Here is a 15,510-nt window from a genome sequence, read left to right on the forward strand (position 1 = left end):
TATTGATAGTAACTAATTCCTCGAAATAAAGGAAGGACTGCGTCCACTGGTGCCATAGAGTTTTGGCTGCTCAACCTTTTTTTTCCTTTTTAACGTGATTCGTACACTGTTTGTATAGTACGTGAACATGTAACCAGGAGTTTACGAAACGTGTTGTATCTTTTCTTTTTGTGTCTTATGAGACGCTTATAAACTGGGATTTGAAATTTGGAACTGCTGCATGTTGGCAAGCTTTATTCATTGGCACCAGGCGGTGAGCCCATGTAGAGTGCAATCCCCAGCTCGAGCTTATGCTCTGTTGCTTCGTTTTAATATATATATATATGCACACCGGTTCTGTAGACAGACATGTTAACACTCTCAGCATTTGTTGAAACTCATCGATCCTATAGGTCGCTGTCCGAGTCACTTGTCGTTTGATGTGATTTGCACTCTGAAGTAAACTGCATTGAGAATGGGCACGTGTGGCTGTCTGAAATACCCCGGATCAGATGTGGAGGGGAGTCGAGAGTAGGAGTTCTGCAGCATACTAGGACCTTTTGTGCACTCGCCCCACCTGTCGCCTTACCCTGGTGCGGTGCAGTGTGTTACGTTTCAAAGATCTCAGAAAATGTGTGTCCTAGGGCATTGAAATGTGGCTGGGACCTTCAAGTTTTGTTCCTGGCATTGCAACGCTTAAAATAAGCTTTGTGCGGTCCTTCCATGACCACATTCAGGTTTCGCTGATTTCAGGCAACCATCTCATGTGTGAAGGGGCTGAAATCTGGGGAAAGGCGTCCACATGTCATGTCACCAGTAATTTCCGGAGGGTCCTACCAGGGAACTATACAAAATTCGGTGCCGATTGGTGGAACAGTGTGGAATTGTATAAGGGACAAACTAATATATATAAAGAGAAAATTTAGCATGTATTACAGGGCCTGCGGTAGCGGGCCTGTAGTAATGGTTACGTCGGTCAACTCGTAGGGAGGGAGCTTTTGGGTGGCTTATAACTTCGCTCCCCCTGGACGAATCCCTACCAAACCTTGCCAAAAAAGTATACGGGTGCTCTGAAATGTTTTTGGGGATGTTTCGTGAAGGAGGGGGGGTCAAAATTATAGGGGGGACCCAAACATTTCTTTTTTCATAAACGCAATGGAAACATAATTTTGCTTGCGCCTACAGCCCAAACCGCTGGACGGATTTTCACCAAATTTGTGGCAGGAGCGGCGGCTTGGTCCCAAAAGCGTGCTTGTGTAAATTTGGTGTAAATCCGTCCAGTAGTTTTCTTTAAAACAGGCCGAAAGTAGGTAAATTAGTGATATCTGGGTTCGGTTGGGTTCGCGGACTCACTTCCCTGTTCGGTCTGCAGACCAGCATCCGATTGGCCTAAAGGGCAACATGAAGTCTGCGGACATAAGACGCACTCAATGATTGGCCGGTGGAAAGCGTGAGGCGTGTCATATTTTTGGAAATTCCCACCATGTTGGATTCGCAAACATTGCGGTAAAAACATATTAAAAAACACAACATTCCACTTGTCAAACTCATCAAACAATCTCTGGGGAGGTGAGGGATGGGATGGCATGGGATATGGCTGTAAGAAGCCAAAAACCAGGTGTTTTGCATCCCCGAAGTCTGTCAACAGTCCGGATGTTCAGGACAGTCTTGTGATGTTCATTAACACTTAAGATGTTCGGGGACATCTATGCCTAGTTCTGCATTACAGGGTTGGTGAAAAGCAGTTTTTGGATGGCTTATAACTTTGGCACCACTCACTGAAACTGCAATGTTATTCTAGACCTGCTACTGAATGGTTTTGGAAAGTGTGGAGCTGTTTTGTCAAGAGGGAGCAACATTAGATGGGGGGGGGGGTCCCAAAATAGTGTAAAGTCTTATAAATGTGGTGCCATTTGATGAACCTGCACAAAGGTTAGCAAAACAATTTGGAATCCAGATATAAATGTTTTAGCAATGTTTGGTGGCATTCTGTCAAGAGGGGGCAAAATTAGAGGAAGGGTCCCAAAATGATGTAAAGGCTCATAAATATGGTGCCATTTGACAAATCTACACAAAAGTTTGCAAAAGGATTTTAGATCTACATATAAAAACATTTGTAAAGTTTGGTGGGATTTTGTCAAGAGGGGGCTAAATTAGACGGGGGTCTCAACATTTTTAGATGGTCTATAACTTTGTTGCCGTTTGACGAATGTCGACAAAAGTTTTCGGAAAGATTATGGACCCAATCTTGAATGTTTGTCAAGTCTGAAAGTATTTTGTCAAGTGGAGACTAAGTTATATGACTATTGTATATACATACATTTTGACACATTTGAAAAAATAAAACATGGGCGGATTTCCAGCAAACTTGTTTAAGGAGCATTGGCAAGGACCTTAAAGCATGGTTTTGCAAATGTGCCCGGTTTTTTATTTTTTGACAAGTGTCATAATGTAGGTAGATAAAATAGTGATACACCTTTGGTGACTGAGATATACCATGTGGCAATGGGCAGTGGCCAGATTATCCAGGTCATGGCATAAGGTCATGACCCGGACTATCTGGCTACTGGCCATGACCACAAGGTAAGACAAATGGGGTTAAAGTGGCCGTGCCCACTTGGGACCGGCTACGTGGTAAAGTTATTCAAAAGTGGGATAGGTTTGAAAGGGAAAAACAATGGTAATATGGTGATGGGGTTCTCTCTTCATCTTCTGCAGGCTGCCATGTAAAGGGAAGAGGGTCTCTGTACGTAGCCATGCCTTCCCTTTCCATGGTGGCTGTCTTGTAGGTGTAGGAAGAAAAATCCATGTTTTTCTTTTTTTTTTTTAGCTTCCCGCTTTGGAAACCTGGGGGTCTAATGGCCTTCATCCATCAATGCAAGGGCAGGAACATGGGATAACGATGGAGCCCTCATTATCTGCCCTTGCTTCGCTTGGACCGATGACTTGTGCTGCTGATCACCACATTATTGCCATTAGCATAACACAAAATGCTAATGGAAATGTTGGAAAATCTTATTGAGTCTATGTACTTTACTGATAAATGTAAAGTAGATTGAGTCATAAGATTTTTGTGTTGTTGTTGTTTTTGATGTATTTTTTTGTTTTGCAGGAGAGGTTAGAACGTAAGGTGGGGAGGAAAATGAGTTAAGAGGCACCAAGCACTAATATAACGGGCGGGTGGACATGGGAAGATGTTGTGCGTGTGTTACTTCTATGGTAGAGGGCAGTGTTTCACGTGCTCCTTGATAAAAGCTTCAAAAGCACTTCGAAAGTGCTTCCCCCTGCAGAGTGGTGTGTTGCAATATATACAGAGGACTGTTGTCTTCGGAAGATATGGATCAACAGCCTCTTTTATTGCTTGCAAGGTAGCTAGTGGGATTTTGTGTCCCAGAGAAGTAGGCTGTGTGGTTACAGTATTGCTTGAGGAACATGAGGTGGAGGAAGACAGCCTACTACTTGCTAAGAAAGGAACAACCTTTCTAAGAGCATTGCAGTGGCTGGATTTGGTGTGGCGGCGCATGAAGGTGGTCCCATAGAAGTACTGTCCAGGTAGTCCGTGACTGAGTTGCACTCAGTGCATTTCACTTTGGTAGCTTTAGCCTTTGGTACATTCCCAACAGTGGTAAAGAACTGCCACGCCATGATTCTTTCTGGGTGCTAGAGGTAGGTACTTTCTCTACTTCATCTTCTTGGTCCTCTTCAAATACTGCACTTTTTTGTTATGTATGTCCTCCAGCTGGTGGTGGTGGTGGTGGTTCTTGGTGAGGAAAGACGACAACAGCTGATGCCATTTCTAAGATAAATAGCAGTTTTGCTAATATTCTTCCAGGTATGTGCTTTGTACTAGATTGTTAATGGATAATGAGTAGGTATAGGTGTAGTAGCTGTGCCAGGGCTTGAAAGTTCCTAGAGCAGTAGAAAATGCATTTCTGACACCTCGAGCTCCGTTCGTTGCTAAGCAATGCCTCAACACCTTTGCCAGAACACCTTGATTGGCCTGTTGTGCCCACCTACTCCAATCAGGTGTGCTGGCATTCGGATGCCGGCCCTCACAGTAAGGCCCCACTAACAGGCCAAATCTGTCTGGGCCTGTCCGGGCCGGAATGGAGCCAGGGGCCCCTCTACGCCGCCCACTAGACCATCTTGACCAGCTGCAGGGTAAGCTTACCGCCACCCTATAATCTCATTCATTATCTGAACACTGCGATTTCCCCAGTGATCAGGACATTTGCCTGCTAAGGGCCTCCTACCCACTGTCCGATACCTGCATTTGATCTGGCCACCTTACATGCTGTGGAGCTCGGTGTATCATCCTCTATCCCATCGGCAAAAACACCATCTTTCCCCTGAACCTTGTGTCTGATCTTATACAACCTTAATTGCTCCAACTGCGTTATCTGTATCTAACCCTAACTATACACCGCAGTCCATGACAATCACTGCAGTCAGACAATCACCTACTGTATTTCTGATGACATACCTGTATATGCGCTATTCGCAGTATGCCACACCTGCCTGTAATTTCTAGGATACAACAGTTCAGCGCTTTTAGCCCCTGCTAGCTAAATGTCCAGATTGTTATCAAATGTATTCTATCAGACTTTACCACACTCATATTGTGACATGCATCTTGTCATACGTGTACTTCTGTGCAACGTTAGCATTTTGAGTCAGCTCTGTTAGTCAATTGACAACCTAGTACCATTTGTATCTTGTTAGCTTTGTCTGTACTTCCATTGTCACTAATATTCTGCTGCATGTACCTACCTCCAACTCTGTGCCTTTAACTCGGCACAACGTTAGCACTGTGAGTGAACCCTTATTAGCTAAATAACTAGCTTAGCACCAATTGTTTCCCGATAGGGTCTTCCTGTACTGCCTTTAGCACTAGCATTTTGCCTTATGCACCTGTAACTACAGGCCACTAACTATACGTAACGTTAGCATAGCGAGCCAGCCCTTGTCAGTTAAATGACCAATGTTACTATCTGCATTCGCCTAGGCTGCCTGCATTTGTATTTGCATTCTACCATACCTATTTGCGATTCACAGTAACCTTAGTGCTGACCATCAGACTACGTTGGCCTAAAACAATAGATCTTTTCGCATTAACAACTACGCATAGTCACCACAGGATCACTATCCCAGCAGGCCATCAACACTCGCAACCAGATTGTACCACAGCCCCTAGCACAACTCACAAGTTGTCAGTCATGCGTATGCCACTCCCACTCCTAGCCTACTTTCAAATTCTCATTACAATTACAGACTATCCCACTCCTACCACCTGCAGGGGAAATACCTATTACCACAAGTCATGGACGTCATTCCCACTTCAAGATCACCATGTGTCCACTTATCCATGGCGTGCAGCCTACCTCCATGAAACCAGATCCTGCACTCAAGCTTCCTTCTGCCTGGCCTCCAAATTGCACCTAGAATCATACTTACCAAACCCTCACTGCCTTCACTGGATCGGACACCTCATGTAGGATTACCACAGCCCGACCCACAAATGACGCAAGCACCTTTGTCAAATGTTACACCAGCAATAAACAACCCCTTTCGCACCACACCAGCTACTATATTTATTACACCCCTCTCAACACCCAGTACCTACCTGCCTTGCCCTTTAAAACACAGAAACCATAGACTCAGATCCAGGTTCCAGACATTCACATCTTCACTTCAAACATACCACCAACATAAGCGGCTCACCTAAGATTTCTGCTAACAAAGCAACTGCACCTAGAAGTGCAAAATACAACCCAAATGTAAACTAGACAATACACCCTCCTCGATCACAAGGGCTTTCATTAATGCCAGATGACTACCAGCCCATACGCTAGACATAGCTGACTACATAACCTCACACAACCTTGACTTTCTAGCCATCACAGAGACCTGGCTTCCTGATGCATCGGGACCCTCACTCTCCCTAGCTATCTGGACAATTATTCCATCATCCGTCACAATAGAAAATCCAAATTATCCAAAGGCGGGGGCATCACTTTCATCTCCAAAACATCACCAGGCTTAAGAATTACTGCTTACCAAACTATGCCTTCTGCAGAACTTTTCATCAATCAAGTTACCTGTCTCCCCATCCCGCACGATCACCATCCATCTCATTTATATACCTCCCGGCCCTACATCCACATTCGAAGATGACATCAGCCTCCTCCTAACGACTAATATCAAGACAAATTCCCAAGTTATCCTCATGGGTGACATGAACCTAGGCCTCCTAGACCCTAAAGCACTCGCCCTTGCGAATACAATCACAGAATTAGGATTCATATATTGCATAACTGAACCAACACATAACAAAGGCAGAATCTTAGATTGGCTAGCCGACCTCAACTGTGACATAAATATCCAGTCCAATACACCCTGTGCATGGTCAGACCATCCCTTAAACTCCTTCACCCTTAAGGAATGTAATCGGCCCAACCAACAGAACATCGCCCCACCAATGAGCACCAGAAACAAATGCAACATAACATTGGAGATTCTCCTACCCCTATTATAGCCAATCATCAGCTCCCCTATCACACTCATTGACCCCGCTGACATAGTTGGCCTTTATAATCACACACTACTCAATGCCATCAATACTATAGCACCACTAAAACTGCGCAAATCCAAACCTCATGCACATCTAAACTCATGGTTCACCCCACACCTCAAATCCCTACGAAAACTGAAAAGAAACGCAGAAGCCCTCTAGAAAAGTCTCCCCTCAGCAGCCAATAAGGATAACTTCTTACTAACTTCTCTTAACTATAAAACAGCTATTGTCCGGGCCAAAAAAAAGAGCATTATAACGACCACATCACCAAAGCCAAATCTAGGACCAAGGAGCACTTCAACATGCTCAAAGAGCTAGAATCCCCTGCCACACCACCTGACACTTGCACCATCTTTTGGTGCACTAATATCCAAAGGGCACTACAAGATAAAATCTCAATGCTCCAAAGTAAAATGGAATCTAAAAAACTCAGCATTACCAAGGCAGCTTCCACTCCCACGCTCCCTACAACAGTGCGTATACCCATAACCAATTCAAATTCTCCCCCCTCTCCAATAAAGAGGTCGGGGACATTATCTCTAAATTAAAACCATCCAAATGTCAGGGAGATATTTGCCCCGCCCCTATCATCAAAGAGGCAGCTAAGGAGCTCTCCCCCTTCATCACATCGCTTATCAATGCATCTTTCAATTCTAGCATCGTACCCAACAACCTAAAGGATGCATGGGTACTCCTGCTACTAAAAAAACAAACCCTAGACCCAAATAACCCCTCTAACTATAGACCTATCACCACAGTACCCTTTCTTTTGAAAATATTGGATTGTGCAGCAAATCTGCAGATTCAACAGTATCTAGAATCAAACAACCTTCTTGGGCTCAGACAATCAGGGTTGAGACCCAGACACGGGACTGAAACAGCTCTGATCGACCTTAAGATGCACATCCAAGCCCTAAAAGACAAAGGCAAACATGCTCTTCTACTTCTTCTAGATTTGTCGGCAGCGTTCGACTTAGTCAACCAAAAACATTCTCTGCAATCACCTAACGTCCGCTGCACACTTCTCAGACAAAGCAAACACCTGGATCCAGTCCTTTCTAAACAACAGATCTATGAGGGTCTTCGAACCTTCAGCAGCCACAGAATCATCACCAGTCACCTGGGGAGTCCCCCAAGGATCTTGCATGTCCCCCACACTATATAATGTGCTTACAAAGCCTCTATTTGATTACCTTTACTATTTGGGTGTCACCTATACCAACTACGCGGATGCCACCCAAATACTCATCCCTATCACTGGAGACTATGCTACTGACAGCAAAACACTCAACGACATTTATCACATCATACAAGTCTGGATGGCTAAGCATGGACTCTGTCTTAACGATGATAAGACAGAGCTCCTCCTCCTAGGATCCCCAATAAACCTCAACAAACTAGATGAACAATTTACCTCATTTAACATTGATGGAAATACAATCAAAATCTCAAAGGATGTAAAAACCCTAGGTATTTACATTGACTCGGCTCTCACCTTAACTCGACAAATCAATGCAATTTCCTCGTCGTCAGCTTATACCTGCAAACTAATCGCCGCCTGTAGACCATTCATCTCAACGGCAACCTACATCACAACAGCCAGAGCGCTAGTCTTGTCAAAACGTGACTACTGTAATGCACTATATTTAGGAACCACCCAACAGGACCTAAATAAGATGCAGGTCATACAAAATAATGCCCTTAGGTCAGTACTAAACATTCCTAGATCACATCACATCTCTGAAAACAGACGCAACCTGAATTGGCTATCTGTCAAGCAAAGAATCACGCTGAAAACCCTGTCACTTATACATAAGTGTCTCGCGAATCTGGCACCAAAATATCTGTCAAACAGTCTTGCATGCAACACACCAACTCCCCTCACTAGAACTGATCAGACACACTGCCTAAAAATCCCCAGGTTTAACCTACAAAGAGTTAGGCAGATCAGCTTCACTGTATTAGCAGCCAAAAGCTGGAACGCTCTGCCGCTAGCAATAAGATCTGAACCATTTTACCACTTGTTCAACAAAAATGTAAAGCTGTGGCTTCAAGTACAAGAAATTAACAGATTCTTGTGCCATTGCCCACTGTATTCACAGCACCGCATTTAACTGAACCTATTGTAAATATGTAATGATGTAATTTAAGCATTTCGGCCACTGTATGTAGACACTGTATGTAACTAAACTGTCTGTGTTTAATGTAACTATGCAAACTGTAAATTAAGTGTTTTTCATATATGCAACTTACAAGACAAGCGCCCAGATGCCTCATGGCTTGGTGCGCTCTACAATTTAACAAACTAAACTAAAACCCGACGCACAGACCCGATCGCGAAGTGCAGACGCCTTTGCGGACACGTCATCATGCCGCGCACGAGCGCATTGTCACGTGGCACTGTCCGGAAGGTCCATGATGATATCAGACGTTTGCGGATGTCGACGGATGCAACAACTGTGGAAAAAGTTGCAATAAGTGTATAGAAGTGGGAAATGGGAGAGTTTTAAGGTGAAACTTTGTAAATTGGACAAAAATGTTGCTATATTGGGATAAGTATGATTATATTAAGTTGTAGTAAAATAGCATGCACTGGTAAGATCCCATGAAATTCACTGAAAAAACTTTGTTAAAAGGACGTTATTGTTAAGTGGCACTAATGAAAACCTATGAAATTCAATGAAAAAACTTTGTTAATGGGACATTATGGTTACAAGTAAAAACAAAAAACCTGAAACCATACCAGACCACCCCACCACCACCACTACTACTACCACCGTGAGCCCCCAAATCAAGGGAGCCTTCATCAATGCCAGATCATTAGTAGCTCATGCATTAGAAATCCTCAAAGAAGATCTCGACTTCCTTGCTATCACGGAGACATGGCTACATCCGGCAGCAGGCCCCATGCTTATGCTTGCAGTCCCAGATAACTATTCTATCTTGAGACAAGACAGACCCAACTCCAGAGGAGGGGGTGTTGCTATTATCCACAAATGTAGTCTTAATATGAGATTAGCAAACCCTATCAACGTCCTCTCATGCGAACTATTCTCAGTTAAAGTTCCACTTACTAATGCCCAAACCCTCAACATCCACCTGATCTATCGCCCTCCAGGCCCAATAGGCACATTTTATGAGGACATTAACATCATCCTATCCAGCAATCTTTAAAAGTTCCACTCAAGTACTCACCCTTGGGGACTTTAATATGGGATTCAATGACCCAGAAAACCAGTCTGCCAGCACTACGCTTAATACCCTCTCTGAATTAGGATTTACCCATAGAAGTATGGAACCCACACATGCCAAAGGCAGAATACTTGACTGGGTGGCCGACTTCAAATGCCTAGCCAATATCACCGATATTTCACTGTTAGCCTGGACTGACCACCATCTGGTATCATTCATGCTTTCCACTATCCGACCCCCACCCTTGCTAATCAGTAGGGCTCCACCTATACTCACGAGAAATCAAAAGCGTATCACTGTGGAGAGATTTATCCTGAACCTACTCCCCATACTCAACACACTCCCTGTCAACTCGGATCCTGAGACTCTGGTCAAAGCATACAATAAAATGATGTCCACCTTGTTAGACATTATCGCCCCCCTCAAACTTAGATCAAACAAGCCCAAAATGCACTTGAACAAATGGTATACATCATTCCTTAAATACTTAAGGCAGCAAAAAAGAAACTGTGAGGACACCTGGAACCTACAGCAGCTAATAAACTCAAATTTACCAAACTCTCAGCCCTCTACAAAAAAGAAATCTGCCTAGCAAAATGAACCTCCTTCGATTCCTGTATATCCCAAGCCAAATCAAACACGAAGGAATTATTCTCCATCCTCAAAGAAGTAGAAACCCCTTGAACAACACCAGATACTTCTACTAAAGATAAAAATTGGCGCTCAGAAATCCAAAATGCCTTCGCTAATAAGATTGCCACCTTACAAAATAAAATCTCCTGCAAAAAAGCCTCCTTGAATGACCCCCTGCCCTCCAAACCGACTGAGAAGCCTACCCTAATGGCAACCACCCGCTTTAACTTCTCTAAAGTCACCACACTTGAAGTAGAAAAAATCATCATGTCACTGAAACCATCCAACTGTCAGGGAGATCTGTGCCCTGCTGAGCTCATTAAGGACGCTGCCCGCGACCTCTCCCCTTTTATCACAAAGTTAATTAACGCTTCCTTCTCCACCGGCTCTATCCCTACCAATTTAAAACAATTGTGGGTACTTCCGCTACTAAAAAAGTCCACACTAGACCCAGCTAGGCCTACTAATTACAGACCCATTACGACCGTACCTTTCCTTCTAAAAATCTTGGATAAGGTCGCCTACGTACAAATACAGAAGTATTTGGAAGAACATCACCTAATAGGAGCTAGGAAATCAGGCTTCCGTCCCCAACACGGGACTGAGACTGCTCTTATTGACCTTAAAACACAGATCGACAAGCTCAGAGACAATGGCCAAGCCGCCTTACTCCTCCTCCTAGACCTCTCTGCAGCATTTGACCTGGTTGACCACTCTGTCCTATGCACCCACCTCAACACATCAGCTCACTTCTCCTTCGAGGCCATCACATGGATCAGATAATTCCTTAAAGGCAGAACTATGAGGGTCTTTTCACCTACAGCAGCAGCAGACCCCATACCCATCACCTGTGGTGTGCCACAGGGTTCTTGTGTCTCCCCGACCCTGTACAATATATTTACCAAGCCCCTTTTCGATGATCTGGATCATCTCGGTATCACCTACACCAACTACGCAGATGATACCCAGATCCTCCTCGCGCTTTCTGGGGATCATAGAAAGGATTTGGCCTTGGTGAATAGAGTGTACATCATCATACAGGCATGGATGGCCACACATGGACTATGCCTGAATGATGACAAAACTGAACTTATCATCCTGGGCACTACCTCCAGTTTAAAGAAGTTAGATCCTATCTATTCCTCCTTCACAATTGATGGCAATAACATCAAAGTAGGACAAGAGGTGAAAACGCTGGGCTTCTATTTGGATTCTAACTTTTCTTTCAACAAACAGGTGAACTCCCTAGCTTCCTCCACGGCTTACAAACTGATCCGTGCAGCCAAACCCTTTCTGTCCGACACTAGCTGCCTGACACTAGCTAGAGCCCTCATACTGTCCCGCCTGGATTATTGCAATGCTCTTTATCTTGGGTCTTCCAAAGCCACCACCAGCAAACTACAAACTCTTCAGAATAACGCTCTTAGAGCGGCATTGGGCATCTCCAGAAGAGATCCTATCAAAGTACACAGCCAACAGAATAATTGGCTCTCTATCAAAGATAAAATCTTCCTAAAAACTGCGTCACTCACTCACAAATCTCTCAATAACATTGCTCAGATTTATTTGATCGACAGATTTCACAGACAAGCCTCCCTGAGACCTACAAGAACAGTCTACAAGGACTGCCTTTCTGTCCCCAACTTCAAACGTTCTACCATAGGGGGCAACAGCTTCCCAGTGAAAGCAGCTAGACTGTGGAACTCCTTACCGCCTACTCTCCGAATGGACTTGCCCTAACAAAACTTCAGATCTAAGATTATTTTATGGTTGAAAACACAGGCCTCCCACACATCCAGGTGTTAAATCTTTCTTGTGCTTATATTCACATACTGCACCTACATGTGTTTATCTGTATATATGTATATATTCCTGCTATTACTGTGTGTATGTAGATATTATTGTTGTAGTAACTAAGCTTTGCATATTCATGTAACTGCTACGCCTTGTTACCCTAGGGTATGTTGGCGCATTACAAATAATAAACAAACAAACAAACAAAGCAGGGTTCTGCAGATCTGTCCCGTGTTTTCTTTTTTCCAAAGTGTCAAAATGTAAGTTAAAAAAATAGTGATATAACTCTGGCGCCAGGTCAGTGGGCCTGGCCCTCGGCAAGGACAAATGTGTACTCTGAGTTGCTTATTTGGCCATGCATCATGACTGATGCCCTAGGTTTGAATGGGGAAAAAATGTCTGCTCACGGCTACAGCCTGAAGTGCTGACTGGATTACAACAATGCTACATGAGGAGCATAAGAAAGGACCTAAAAGCATGCTTTTGGAAATATGTCTTGTGTTTTATTTTTTCTAAGGTGTCAAAATATAAATACAAAAACTAGTGATATAACTTTGGTTTCTGGGCAGCGGGCCTTGCAGGCAAGGAGAAATGTGTACTCTCATTTGCTTATTTGGCCATGTGGCATGACTGATGCCCTAGGTTTGAATGGGGAAAAAATGTCTGCTCACGGCTACAGCCTGAAGTGCTGGACTGGATTGCAGCAAACATGCGTGAGGAGCATTAGCAAGGACCTGAAAGCATGCTTTTGACAATGTGTCCTGTGTTTTATTTTTTTCTCAAGTGTCAAAATGTGAGTACAAAAAATAGTGATATAACTTTGGTGCATGGACAGCAAGCAAGGACGAATGACTAATCTGATTACTTATTGGGGCATACATCATAGCCAAAGCCCTATGTTTAAATGGGGGGAAAAAATCTGCTTGCGGCTGCAGCCCAAAGTGCTTTGCTGCATGGGCAGTGGGCCTGGCCCTCTGCAAGAACAACTGTCTACTCTTATTTACTTATTGGGGCATGCGGCATGGCCGAAGCCCATGCCCCCTGGATTGTGTAGACTGGCCATGGCTGCAAGCCATGAGCACTGGCCATTGGTCACATTATGAGGGTATAGTGGACACTGAACTAGGATGCAGGGTAGGTTTAGGCAATAACAGGGGTGGTTTGGTGGGGCTGGGGTCATAGTCGAGCCTCAGGCCCTAGGCAATTCAATCATGACTTGCATCCCCAGCATGCGCTGCTGATAACGACACACATCAGTATGCGTTACAAAAAATGTGTTTGTTAAAGGATGTTTATAGATCTTTCATATATGTTAAAAGAGGAATTATTAATAACTTATATACAGTGATGTAACATCATGAAACATGTTTACTCATAAAAACCTATGAAATTCACTGAGAAAACGTTGTTAAAGGGACATAATGGTTAAGGTACATTAATAAAAACCCATGAAATTCACTGAAAAAACTTTGTTAAAGGGACGTTATGGTTAAGTTGCACTAATAAAAACCTATCAAATCCAGTGAAAAAACTTTGAAAGGGACGTTATGGTAACAAGTAAAACCGAAAAAAACCCAAAAATTTGCCAGTTATGGTAAGCTATGGAACCATACCCCATGCCACCGCCATGCACTGCTGACACTAAAACCCAGGGCATCAAAGATGACATCACAAATTACATCATCAATGACATCACCTATGATATTACTACTGTGTAACAATGGAAATGGAACCTCGGTATAAGGGGTAATGCTTACAGTCTCATTTACAACATACAAAGGTAATCTTGTAATTAACTACTCCATGTCACATAAAAGGTGCTTATTGAAAAATAAACTTTGTAGTGAAGTTTTTTTGTGAATACAGCAACCAAATATTACATATGGAGAAACAATGAATGCAGTAGGGATCATAGAACTAAAGTATTGTTTAGATGATATGTTTAGGTAGTACAGTGATAAGTTGAAGAAATCACATTCTTGAGAAATGTATTATCTGTGAGGGGCTTCTTGTCCTATGTATGTGTATTATGACCTCAGGGCAAACCCTATGGAAAAGGAACTTCAGAATATAGCATATGGCCAAGCTCTACATGCACAGTACCTATATAGTATGTGTCATGGTTTCAATGTAGCATAACCACATTAAATCCTCAGCTTAAAATTAATACCCACTCAACAAAAGCAACCACCCCAGATATGTGATGTCATTAGTGAGGTCATGGATGATGTGAAATGTGATGTTATCTTTGATGTCCTGGGTGTTAGTGTTAGCAGTGCATGGCAGTGGCGCGGGTTATGGTTCCATAGTTTACCATAACTGCCGAATTTCTTCACTTTTTTCGATTTTACTTGTAACCATAACATCCGTTTAACAACGTTTTTCCCTGAATTTGATAGGTTTTTATTAGTGCAACTTTACCGTAACGTCCCTTTAACAAAGTTTTTCCACTGAATTTCATAGGTTTTTATTAGTGCCTCATAACCATAACATCCCTTTAAAAACTTTTTTCATATGTTACATACATGGTTATTTATTGATACATTACACGGAAAGAAGTGCCACCTTAAAACTTAAGTTAAAACATTTTCCAACTTGTAAAGTTGCAAAGTTGAACACAACTTTACAAATTCACAACATTGCGACCTTTGCTGACTTCCGCGTTGGAACAAAAACGTTGCACACCTAAGCACTACATAAGGCTCACTTCACATTATGAAACTGCTGCAGGACTCACCAGAGTGTTCCTCTCGGATGTAGACATGGTGAACAAAAGACGGACCACAGGCGTCAGGCTGACGCACGCACAGGACTCTGCGCTGATTGGTGTTTGATTTGCGTACCAGGAACGTCTATGAAGAAAGAATCATACATCAAGATTAGGGGACTATTTTACTATGATGGATGGGTATTTACAGTAGGTGAAAGGAAATATTTTGATTGTTTACTCATTTGACCTTACCTGTCACATTACTTCTTTTGAAGCACACATCAGCAGAATATGTTAGCAAAAGAATGGTCGCCTAAGCAGTGCTTTAAGTGGGGTAAGAAATTGAGGGGGAGCCCTCATTTGGGGGCGTGGTTTCCATGGGGGGCGTGGCCTGAGAAGTGCACAAACCATAGTAAGATGTGCAAGAAAAATGTATAAATGCATCTAAGCATTTATATGTTTGTATGCATACCTTACTATGGTTTGTGTACTTTTCAAGCCATCTTTTATAAACATAGAAATATGTTATATATTTCTATGGTTATAAAAGATGGCTTCAAAAGTACACAATCTAAGGCATCTTTTATAAAGCTTTGCCAATGGACAAAGACGCCTCGGGCTCAGTGAT

The 15,510-nt window shown here is 43.1% G+C and overlaps 1 protein-coding gene across 1 annotated transcript in view; it reads right to left on the reverse strand.

Moving 5' to 3' along the window:
* Positions 1-15,510, reverse strand: part of RIN1 (Ras and Rab interactor 1) — a 271,998-nt gene that overhangs the window by 53,227 nt on the left and 203,261 nt on the right. The window contains exon 4 of the mRNA XM_069644904.1: positions 14,910-15,024. Coding sequence (XP_069501005.1) covers positions 14,910-15,024 — 115 coding nt within the window. The remainder of the gene's footprint in view (positions 1-14,909; positions 15,025-15,510) is intronic.

This window comes from Ambystoma mexicanum, chromosome 2p, assembly GCF_040938575.1.
Source record: "Ambystoma mexicanum isolate Mex_15411 chromosome 2p, UKY_AmexF1_1, whole genome shotgun sequence".
In the NCBI taxonomy this organism is placed as follows: Eukaryota; Metazoa; Chordata; class Amphibia; order Caudata; family Ambystomatidae; genus Ambystoma; species Ambystoma mexicanum.